This window comes from Esox lucius, chromosome 10 (assembly GCF_011004845.1).
Source record: "Esox lucius isolate fEsoLuc1 chromosome 10, fEsoLuc1.pri, whole genome shotgun sequence".
Taxonomy (NCBI): domain Eukaryota; kingdom Metazoa; phylum Chordata; class Actinopteri; order Esociformes; family Esocidae; genus Esox; species Esox lucius.
In genome coordinates, this window is record NC_047578.1 from 18054523 (window position 1) to 18067259 (window position 12737).

The window sequence follows — 12737 nt, forward strand, 5'->3', positions numbered from 1 at the left end:
AGTGATAAGAAACACAGGTGAAGGCAATACTTACAAACAGGTGTCCGTGCTCCATATGAGGGAGAGAGGGCGTTGGATTTCACTGGCACGGCAGACCTGCTATGTCATGCCACTAAGCAGATTATTGGGCTTGCTGGATTGTATATTTTCCACACAAGCCTGGCTTTCAATAGGATTTATTTATCAGAAAGAGCATGGAAAGATACATCTCCTCCTGGGACAATAACTAATTTTGCTTTGGCATTATGTTGTTTTTAAAAGGCAACACACTGACCAATGAAAAAAAAGCATCAAAATAAAACACAGAGGAATTTCATTTGACCTATTTCTAACATATCAAATGCAAGTAGCTCACTAAACCAGAACAATCTCAGTAACGATAAATGTTTTTTTAAGGAAATGTTTTACTTTCTATGACTGTGGTTTGTGGACACAGAGTCCTGGCTGTCTCAACGACTCTGGCTTTGTAGTCATGGCGGTCTTCAGTGGCAGCGGTCTTATCTCTCACAGAATCTTCTAAGCATGGGCTTGGCTAATTCAAGTGACCTATCTGTGCATCACACTCCAATGTCGAGTCTCATCCCAATCAATGGCCCCCAGTTCAGGAAGCTAGCGGGCCAGTCACTAATTAGCGCAGCAACAGTCCATGAGAGGTAAAACGTTACGCTTCCCTCTCATCTGGCACTTAGGAAAACTTGCCCATATGCTGGTTGCCATAGCAACAAAGACCAAATGTAAAAAATGGTTGGCTGTTGTAACGCGGTGTACTTGTGAAGCTCTGTTTACTTCCCTATAAGACACGGGTTAAAGTAGTCTACTATCTGTAGTCTACTATCTGTAGTCTACCTCACATTTGTCCAAGTGGACATAGTAAGTTTAACCTTAACCCGATTCTAATTAGGCGAATGACACATATTGTGTTAGAGATTCATTGTGTGAAAGCGTGCCGTGGTATATCCTGTGCGTGCTGTTATTACAGTATGTGTGCACGGTGTACGTGCGGTGTTGTCGGTGTGGAGACCTGCCGGGCTAAAAGTTCAAAGATAAAGAGAGATTTGGAAGGCAGGTGCTCTAACTTTATTAGAGCCAGTCAGGTGATTTGCCACACCAAAGAAGTCTCCAGTATGTCTTTCTCCCTGCATTTATGGTAGAATAAAGATAGGTGCCGGCCATGTGGTTTGCAGACCCTCTCCTACAATTCATTTTGCCTGCTTTGCTGATACTTTTCTCTGCAACCTATCAATATGACACTTGCCTTCTCCTAACATAAGTTGGGCTTTTGTCTGTTAGTCTAGTTTGTCGTTTGCCTATTAACACCTGTCAGAGAGTGTGACATATTTTCAGCTCTTTCTATATTCTATATGTATGTTTCTCCCTTCCAGTGTTCTAGGCTTGAAATGATGGCCGCTGTTTCTATGACAACCTTAGACTTTTACTCCCAATCTTTAAAATGTGCATATATTGGAAGTGAGCTATTGTTGCAAGCTCTAGAGATAATTCCACCATTAAAATCCTTGACATCTTCGTCCCTTGTTACCTGAGACAGCTTCACCATTAAACCCTTTTCACATCACGTGTTACCTGTGGGCAACAATGAAAGCATTTGTCAGAATATCCAGCGCAGCATGAGTCACTAAAATCCCATGACTACTGTGCTTAAAAATAAACACTGGTTCCCACCAAATGTACAGAGTAAAAGCAGAGGTTTGTTTCAACAGACACAGTCAGAAAAGAGAACAGACTGAATAAGTGCAATGTTTGCCTATCAGTACCTCAATGATTTTGACAGAAAATGACAAGCAGTGTTTTAAGTATCTACATCAGCATTACCCTGGCTGGACTAGTGGGTGTTGGACAGGGTTGCCTTGTTTCTGCTTGGTTGTTGGCCGGAATTTGCATTCTCCTAAAGATCATGAATGGGTAATTGCCAAACTGGAAAAGGTGAAGAATAGGTTTGAATTTGGAATTTAACATTTGTATTTTGAATAAAAAATCAAGCACTTGCTAAATTTTACTACACTATTACCACCAGTCTAATTATTGCAATATTATGATGTAATATTATGATGTCACCTTACTAAAAAGCGAATCACACCTGAACCACATAAAATATTTACTTATTTTGGCACCAACAATTAAAACAACATATTTTAGCTAGCACTGTTTGAATTTTAAAGTATCTGGGTGAGTAAGAGAATTGTTCAATGGATACATAGATGATGGATATATGGATGATTCCCTGAAGAAGACAAAGGTGCTCAGAATGTGTTCTGGCAGACTTTGACATTTGCAGCATCTCCAAGGTTCATTTACATAAACAGCTGCTGACAGCTGTCCCACATCCGTCGGAGTGGGAGGTCAGACAGAGCTCTCACCCCGGAGGAACATGGCCCATTTCTTCATGTCTGGCTGATGTGGAGATATGGCAAGTTTGGCAACACGTAAATCCCAGCTCTTAGTCAGTCTAACCCAAACAAATAAATTCTTGAGTTACGATCGGTGCGAGGCGTTCTATAATAGTTCTAGTTACAAAGTTCCATTCAGGGGCCAGTAAATAATCCTTGTCAGCTTGACCTCTTTCAAGGTCTGTTCAATTCACACAGTCGCGCTAACATACAGACGGACATACAGACGTCACTGATACACCCACGGGTAGACAACCCAGGATGGTAAGTTAGAGGTAGAATTAAGTGGATGATAAGAGGTATATGAAAGCGGCTGATAAGACAGAGAGAGAAATAAAACCTTTCACAATATACCGACGAAGAGCGGAGAACAGGTGGTAGGTGAGGGTGACAGGTTGATATAATGAAGCGTCCTCTGTCTCTTCCTCCCTCCAGATGAACCTGATAGCAGGAGGCTTCTATGACGGGGTCCTGCTTTACTCACAGGCCTTGAATGAGACCCTGGCCGAGGGAGGGGGCCGTCCGCGAGGGAACACCGTCACCAGGAAGATGTGGAACCGCACGTTCCACGGTGAGTCAATGCGGACACGCTCGGCTGTGCTGGGACGCTCTGTCAACCTTGTTCAGTGCCGCCGCTTCGCTCTCTACGGGACCTGTGCACTGGAAAGAGATTGTCCCCCTGTGTCCTGCTGTGAAGTCAATAATCTTCACGTTGTGCTTGCGCCTACTTGACATGCAGGGTATCTCACGCAACGAGTCAGAATCCTCCACATGCCTTTTGTTACGTTACCCGTAGATATTCGAAACAATTACGCTAATGATAAGTGAGAGTAAATGATGGCAAACAGGGCTTTGAAACGTTCATTTTCTAAATTGACTGGAGTGAGAACGCCGCCAAGGCATTCTCTGTGTGAATCCGTTGTAACGACGCAGTTCAGTGAGCGTACAGTTAGCGTTCATTACCTCAGCAGACATACATTTGGGTGCGGTAATCGGAGTCTCGCCATAACCACACACTGTGTTTTGCCAAAACGGTAATATAGTCAGTCTACCTCCCGCGCCGCACACACACACACACACACACACACTATCACAGCCACAGCTGTTATTACACAGTTGATGGAGAAGCATTGAGAGGGTGGACATTATCCTGCCGGGCATTCGAAGCAGTACCAGTTAGGACAGCTGAACGGACCACCAGTCAGATCAACACCTGAACCAGTTCCAATGAAATCCTAATCCTGTTATAGAACGTTAGGAATCAGTATCACAGATGACAGTACCAGCCTAGCCCTCTCGTACACACACGTACGCACAAGCACGCACGCACACGCACGCACGCACACACACTCGCACACAAGCATACACTACATAGTCACAGATGAAGTGTGAACATTTGACATTGATTAAGGAACTTGCTCGCGTAGGTAAAGCAAATCATCACCTTGCAGGTATACCGTAACTTGATTGCTTTGATCTGAAAGACCAAAATTGCTGCTCATTCAAGATAACAAATAACCCTCCAGGGTTTCTCATTTTGACAAGTGAACGATTAGAGCACCCGACGTCTCATCTGAGGACTATTCCAGCACTTATCTCTCCGGTTCTGTTCTTGAGGTAATCGTGGCAACTCCCAGACGGGTTAGTTTACTTACCTGCTCTTCACTTTACCACTGTTTGCCTCGCTACATCGGGGTGCCTTTTCATCACCAGGATTTAACTAACTGCAGCAGACGGTCACATTCAGCCCTGTTACGGCACCGGAATTCATATCAGTGTTTCAACGGACTGCAGTTGTTAGCTGCTATTGTCTTCTGCAGTGTGATGCAGGCTGTCACTTTGAGCTCTGTTGTTTTCCCGGTTTATTGACCAACAGTCTGTCCCTCTCTGTCCCTGACTGACTAGCCGAGGAGATCAGCCCCGTCCTTGACAGTTTTAATGTCCGCTCCGGCCAAGGCTCACAAGAACCAGTGACCTACTGCGGTCAGTCGTGTGTTGAGAGAGAGAATGTGTGCGGGGGGGTGGGGGGGGTTAAATGGTTGCCTATTTTAAGGCTTCCCTGCTGGCGTGTTTTCATGCTGTCCGGAGTAAACACTGCGACTTGACATGAGGTCACACGGTCAGGGAAGCGGTGAACTCCTTAGAGGCAGCGTGTGTGTGTGTGTGTGTGTGTGTGTGGTGAGACAATGTAGAGGAAGCCCTTAAACAACTGACTGTTATTATGCCGTCATTGAAACCAGGTGTTTGAATCCTGGTCGCTCTGTACCAGCAGTGCCAGCTGAGGTGGCTGTCGGACAGGTCGGCCTGGTCTTGTCGTCCCTCTATTGACTCCTTGTGTTAGGTCAGGGCACTGCAAGCTGAATGCTGGTTGTTTGACCTGTAATGCAGTGAGTTAAGAGTCCCAACAGCTTGGCGAAACCGGCAGAGGACTCGGTCTGCGACGCTCCCTCACCTGCTTTGGTGTGGCTGCAGTAAGGCAAAGCAATAATGGGGACATGGGGAAAAACACTGAAAAAAATGGAATGAAATAATGTAATAAACAGAAAGCCAGTGATTAGCTGAAATGACCTTCAGCCGGGGGCCGAAGAAGCAGGTAGGTTGTGTGGGCTCATGGGTCATGTCGTTTTTACCACCCAGCAATACGGTTTGTGCCTTGCCTAATCCCACTAAACAGGCACAGTGTGTCCACAGCCGCTTAGCTTATTGCCCTGATACAGTCTCCTGTCTGCTCTTCACTCTTCCATGAAGTCCATTATCGCCACGCGCCCTTTCAGCATGTCGGTTGTCTTACGTCAGATGGTTTGCACGTTGTACTTGCTGACGTCAGACTGTGCCTCTCATCATCCTCTCATCGTCCTCTCATGATCCTCTCACGACAGCCACCGATTGAAACTTATTAGCAGTCCCGAAGAACAGCTGCCCTGTGCCAGGCACCTTCATTTCATCTCTGATAGTTAGCCGCCACATTTAGCTTGAATTTAATCAGGCCCCCTCTGTATTGCTGCTGTCCCGAAGAGTGACTCACAATTAGAAAGCAGTAAGCTAATACAGCCTTCAGGCTTTGGAGACAAAGAGAAAGGAGTATAGAAAGGAGAGAGGGAGAAAGAGAGCCATGGAGGCATTAGAGAGTATGCTCTTTTTAACCTGGTCTCTCCTTACCCAAACTTTTCCTGGTATATTTGAAGTGTAAAGTTGTGATCTGGGACAGTTTACGCTGGATTTGCGTTATTAGAGACCATGCTGTCAATGAATCGCTCGGATGTGGCTAGCAAGTGCACACTGCCAGGGGAGTGATGGAGATGGATGTAATGTGTTGGAGCGAGCCCCGCTTATAACATCAGCTGATGTGGCCTCATTGAGTACTTGGTAATATGAAACGTCAGTTTTATTTATTTATGTACGCTTTTCAACACACTTCTCTTCTAAGATATATGCATATATAAACATCATGCATTTCCCCAAATGAAACAGTAGTTCTTTCAGTAGTTCTGCTGACACCCCTCTACAAGATCACTCAAGGACATCCTATCACGAGCTGATCGACTCCAGAGCTCAAGTTACCATGAGCAAGCTCTGAGCAAAAGTAGTGTTTTTTTTGTTGGGCCTGTGCCTTTTTTAGAGCACTGGCCTACGGAATGAATTTGACCGTGTCTGTGTTTGGCCAAGTTCGACTGAACTAGACCATCTTCCACTGGGTGTCTGTGTTGACAGGTATAAACACAACCTGACATGAAAACCCATTACCGGGTGCCCGCCTCTGAGAAACCTCCACTCAGGAACGTGTGTGTGTGACTCACATACATGTTTGTGTGTGTGTGTGTGTGTGTGTGTGAGGGTGTGTGTGTACCGAAGTCCACACACGTACCGAAGTCCACCAAAATACGACGGCTGGTGTGGGGGCCATTAGCCGAAGCCCGTTTTTAATGTAGGCATTTGTTACATCACCACCTCTCATGACCCTCCTCTCTTCATGTCACCTCCCCATATCAATCACGGCTCCGTCGATCTCCCCCCCCCCGTGCCGTCCCGCATGTGCACTGATTAAAACACGTGCGGGTTCTGCCAGAACACATGGCGCTGCAGGACCCGAATAAAAGGATGGGAATCTAATAAAGGGTAAACAGAGCTCCCTGTTTATCTCACACATCTGTGTCCCGTCCCTCTTTGCCTCTGTCGCACCAAGAACGGCAGAGCAGCACTCTGTCCTCCTCGGCTTGATGTTGCGTGTGGGCCGGCCCAGCCTCACGGTGACTGTAACGTTGTTATGTGATGTCACCGTCAGCCTGTTTGCTAGCTATGAGAGCGAGGTTTCGTTTCAAATACGGTTTTTATCATGAATGCAATTATTCCAATTGCATTATTCCAATTGCATTTTTCTACACAAACATGAGAGATGCAAATAAACAATGTGGATATGGCTTAACATACTTAGCCCTGGAGAGATTGATACTGTATTTATTATCTGTAGCTTATTTTACTTTAACAACTGCTAATGTGTTAATGTATTTCCTCCTCGAGGTGGTTGGTTTTGTGGACATAGCCTGTTCTAGAGTCAGTGCCTTTTTTCTTACCGTTTAGACATTCAGCAGAAACGCATGGGCTCCACCCATTATAGCCTCAAAACGAGTGGCCAGTGGATGCCAAAATTAGGATTTATTGCAATCATAACAATAGGTTTTAAACTAGTTTGTTATGCAAACCAGATCAAACACAATCGAATATCTTTCCCTGATGTCATGAGAAAATATGTTTTGCACGGAAAACGAGTTTATGGTCCTATAACGGCGTCTTCATGCAAAGATGTGCCATCCAGGTAGTCTATTGATGTGTGCCTTCCCTCAGACATCAGGTCAATGTCCTTCTGTCGTCCTTACGTCCACCATCTGGATCGTGTTTATTTCACTCTATTTCCACCCCTCATATTATACCCATCTAGTTCATCTCCTTCTTTTCTTACTATCGTGCCACGTCTCTTTCACTCTCCTTCGGGCTACTCGGTCTTGTTTATCTTGTTTTGTCCTTGCCCCATCTGTTTCCCCTTCCTTCTCCCCCTTGGTCTGCTCGTCTAAGCTCTCTGGCCCTCATTCCCCTTCTCCCGGCGTTTCTTCCATGGTCTCTAGAGGCTATATACCTATCCCACTCTCCACAGTCTGTCTTCCCCTCTCTGCTCTCCTTGTTCTCTACCATGATATGCAGTGGAATCCATCTTTCTGACACCTCCGACCTTCCCCCAGCGACAGCCAGCGGCCAGGATCTCAGCTCTACGTTTACATACGTCATGTATTTTAGACTCGCCCACGTTCTTTTCATCGCTCCCCTTCTCTCTTCTCCCGTCTCTCTTTATTGTCTTGCTTTGTGTTAAAGAAAGCTTGGACTCGCAAAGCGAAGAGCAGGCACCCCGATTGAAGAGCCAGAGCTGTGTTTCGCTTCGCCCTGACTGGCCGAAAAAGAACACAGGTCACCTCGGTCATTATTAGCATGTGTAGTTCTGAAGGTCTGGTGTTCGACACGTCATTGCCATCCTGTTGGTGTCCAGAGGTGGTCTTCTTCCAGTGCTGTCTATACATTGGATGCTGTGAAGCCAATTTTCCAAATACTTTTTGGATCCTAAAATGGGGGAACTAAGTAGAAAATGTGCTGTCACTTCTATATGGCTCATCTGATTTGGAAGAACATACCCTCTAATTAAAGTTGACACTAACCCCATGGTCAACTCCACAGATCATCCACATTCAACTGAATTGCAGATAAACTTCCTTCTGAATTAATTAATCGTTTTCATTCTGCAAATCAGTTAGCGATCTTCTAGCTGACTTGAGGCTTGGAATATGTATCCAGTGTGGTTTATTTGCTAACTAAACAAAGCAAAACAAACTGCACTGGGTCCACATGACCTGAGAATCCGACAGTGTTTTAGTCGGTTTAAATTTGATAAATCACCCTTGGCGCTTGTATATTATATTGGTATTAAGTCTTCTAAACGGGTTAGAAGTGATTGTTCAATCTTTTCAGTCCTTGGGGATGTGGAGCTCAGCACTAAACGGGCGTAATGTTGCCAGAGGCTGCCTGGGGGTAATGTGAGCTCATTTTGCTGCTGATTGCTCAATCATTATGGCCTACTGTTACTCTGAGCTAAGCCTGCTCCCCTGTGCCTCTACCCACACCCGAATGGCCTCATGGAAGCCTCCCTGTGTGTGTTTTTTTTGTTTCGTTTTGTTTTACTGACTTTGGCAGTAGTTTCTTAATTGAGTAAAATGTAATAAGTTTAACTGAGTTGTGTTGTTGTTTCACATCGCTGTCTTAGGATGAATGGAGAAGTACTTCTGCTTATTTACTGAAACATAAAAGTTGGGTGTTTATGTGTCTCCATCCCCACTGTTGACCGACATGTTGTTCTCTACTTTCTCCCACCGTGACTCAGTGGACTGTTCTAAAACACTGTGACTCAGTGGACTGTTCTAAAACACTGTGACTCAGTGGTCTGTTCTAAAACACTGTGACTCAGTGGTTTGTTCTAGATCACTGTGACCCAGTGGTGTGTTCTACATCACCGTGACTCAGTGGACTGTTCTAAAACACTGTGACCCAGTGGACTGTTCTAGATCACTGTGACCCAGTGGACTGTTCTAGATCACTGTGACCCAGTGGTGTGTTCTACATCACCGTGACTCAGTGGACTGTTCTAAAACACTGTGACCCAGTGGACTGTTCTAGATCACTGTGACCCAGTGGACTGTTCTAGATCACTGTGACCCAGTGGACTGTTCTAGATCACTGTGACTCAGTGGACTGTTCTAAAACACTGTGATCCAATGGACTGTTCTAGATCACTGTGACTCAGTGGACTGTTCTAAAACACTGTGATCCAATGGACTGTTCTAGATCACTGTGACTCAGTGGACTGTTGTAGATCACCGTGACAACATTTGTGCCTTTAAGGTTCATCCTTGAATGATGGCCCTGAAGTCTGCTGCAAACTGCTCCCATATCCCAAAAAGAACCCTTCTAGCCTCGAGATCTGAATTGCACTCATAAAATAACCCCATCCCGCCTTCCAACGCACTTCCACACACTGACACGCACGCATGATTGACTTTCGGCCCATTCCCAAGAGGACCGTTCTCCCAATTCCATGTATATCAGTGGCTGAAACCGCACTGTGCTCTCCAGAGAGGGAATTGGATCAGGGTAGGTGAGCCTCCCCTCTGTTTATCTCTCCCCTTGTTGATTAGTTTAGCAGCTGAGCCCAGCATGTGACGCTTCCCCTGATGGACGCACTTCCTGTGTCCGGCCACATCCCGAATGGCGCCCAATCCACAAAACCGTCCACTCCCGATGAGCACAGCCCTACGTGACGTTTGGGATGCGCACGTAGACGTTCAGGCAGATGAAAGGGGAGTCCCTTTTGTCTACGGTTGGCTGCCTGGTACCGCTGGTACTTTTCCACAGCATCTGGATGTGATTTGATTTCTCACGACGTTGATTGGACCAACCTTTTTCACCTAATTGTTCTACACACGTTGTGTGACAGCTGGTACACTGCGCGCCGTATCTGGAGGACAGGCCCTGGCGGGTGTTCCACAATGAGATCACACAGATTCTGAGCTGGCATAATATTTTCATTAGGACGACTGGCTTATTTCTCGACTGAGCTGTTTATATTCATACGCGACACGATCATCCGCTCTTTTTCTTTCATGTCCGACTGGCTGCTCTTTATACAGTACAAGAACTGAAGCGCCATTGCAATAATTAGAGCCGCGGTACCAGTGGCACAACTAACAATATCTCTTGCTACCAATAATACATCAAAATTCTGTCTGGCTGTCTGTCTGACTTCCTGTCTGTCTGCCCTCCCTCTTTGCAACATGTGCCATCAACCAGTACAGATTGTCATTAGGGCTCTAATCAGCAGTAAATACATTCTGTTCAGTGCCGTGTGCATTATTAACCAACCACTTCAACGTTACATTGATCCAAACTGCCTGACACACACACACACCCACACACAAAGGCTAGCTTGGATAACTGCGTATGATTGAAAAGCACTAATGAAGAAGTTCTTCATAATACGCCAGACTGGAAATGAGGTGCGCGGTCCCAGTTATCTGATGGTAGTTCTTTGGATTATTGCTTTTAATTATGCTAATGGTTGTCATGTCACATTCAAACCAAATAACTGCATACCGCGCCAAAGCTCAGAGTGCGCATTTACCTGATGCAGGTAGTAGCTACATGGCATCTGTTCTTCAATGAGCAGCTACATAATGAGTCACTTTGAAAACGCATGAGCCATTTCTGTAAAGGTCTGATTTAAATTGGTTTAAAGCCTAACAGATCTTTTGAAAGTCCACCACTTTACCTTACATTTTCTTTCTTCGAGAGTACTTGAAGTACCAAGAACTTGTGTCTATTTTGCACTGTTGTACCATACATTTTTCTTAAACAAAGTAGTTACCTGCACAATCAGACCTTTTAGTGGGAGAGGAGAGTAAGACTGAGATCTCTTGTCATTCTGAGAGGGCATTCAAAGAGGAGTTGTATCGATCGAGCAAATACGCACTTAGAAATCAGCACCCATCGATCTAACTATAACAACAGGCTGTTGCAAAGGACACTCAACCGATACCCCTCTTCAACCTAACGAACCAATCAGTCCTGATAGGAAGGCGTGTCACAACGGCATCTACCCAGCCAGGGTCCATGGGAACGTGGAGGCTGATGTCCCAAAATTCCCATTTTTGGTCTCCCACTAATCCCAACCTGCAACTGGGATCCCTCAGTCTCTTCTTTTCCCACAGCCCACCACAACCCTCTTTGTGAACTCCACAAGACTCTTCTCATGGCTCTTCAGTTGCCCAAAACGCCCTCAGTGGAAATACATGACGGCGCTGCTGCATATCCTAAAAAGCATATATTATCAGGTGTGCTTATTGAAAGCTAAGCACAACTGAAAAAAAAATTAATCATTATTATTATTATTATTATTCTGCTGCCACTTGTATGGCTTAAACAGTAAAACTACCAAGACCAAATGTACATGCTGACTATCTAGCAGGTTGCTTGAAGAAAGCTTTTTTTTTCTACTAACGTATTTGTTAAACTACAACCATAATTGCCTGAAATCCCTGTGCATTTCTAAGGCCGTATATTTGAATTAGAAGAAAATGCTATACCTTTCAAGCCACCCCCGAAATTACAATAACAAACACTTTTTACTGCAACTTCTACTACTAAATGTCATAACTACGGCCATCACTACCAATAATACTATTAATTCAAAACCATAAATAATTTAAGGCTAGCAAGCACAGCACTTTACAACTGTAAATGTCCTGTTCTAGTTCCATGATATATCCATACCATATGAAGTTCCATTAGCTCATACATGTCTGGTTGCTAAGGGAGCAGTGGTTGGACTTGGCTGGTTTCTTCCATGTTGACAGTTATGAGGCCCCAGTTACTTTGGGACATGCAAGTTTTTGGTTGTATAACAGTGGGCGGGTTCCTGTGTGTGTTTCCTGACTGATTGTTTCAACTTGACATGGACATGGCGTCTATGGTGGGAGGGATGTGTATGGATTTAAAACATACAAATGGGCTGTTAACACAAGTTGAGACACGGCCTTCATTATTATGAGGCGGTTCGTGTTTTGACATTTCTGAAGTAAACTTTCTGTTGATGGAAAGAAATGTCAACTTAGCTCGTTATCGAGTGACCTTCTATTGTCATTTGTGAATTATTTATAATTCATGAAAAAGGCATAAAAAAGCTTTATTAACAAGATGAACCTACACTGAAAGGGACTGGACTAATGCTTTTTTTATAGAACAGTTGTTAAACTCGGCACCTTCGCATTGATTGCAGCAGGACGTGACAGATGTGGTCGGGATCGGTGGAGGGCTCTGCTTTCATCACTGAGGGACAGACTGAAGCGACTATAAGTGGACTGGGCTATGTGATCACTACAATGGGTTAGCCAGCTCTCTTATACAGATCTATACTAAAAAACCCATTGAGCCTGGGGACTCAGACCGATTAGGTAACAGATGGATGGAGAGATTGAGGCAGAAGGACAAAAGTATGGGGAGAAGGAAAGAGGGAGGAGAGGATGAGGGAAAGAGCAAGGAGGAAGGATGGAGGGAGGCAGATTGGTAAATGGAAAAGTAGAGGTAGAGAGAGAGAGAGAGAGAGGAAACGCAGAAAGATTGACTAAAGTGGCTACAAAGACTGAAAATAGAGATTTGGGAATGAGCAATGAGGGGAAGAAATTTAACTGAGAGAGAGGTTTTGCTGAGCGTGTGTCAGTGATATGTGTTGTGGAATCGAGA

At 44.9% G+C, this 12737-nt stretch overlaps 1 protein-coding gene across 6 annotated transcripts in view; it reads left to right on the forward strand.

Moving 5' to 3' along the window:
- Positions 1 to 12737, forward strand: part of npr1a (natriuretic peptide receptor 1a) — a 59845-nt gene that overhangs the window by 23765 nt on the left and 23343 nt on the right. For all 6 annotated transcript variants that reach the window (XM_010873680.4, XM_010873681.5, XM_010873682.5 and 3 more), the window contains one exon: positions 2841 to 2976. In XM_010873680.4, coding sequence (XP_010871982.2) covers positions 2841 to 2976 — 136 coding nt within the window. The remainder of the gene's footprint in view (positions 1 to 2840; positions 2977 to 12737) is intronic.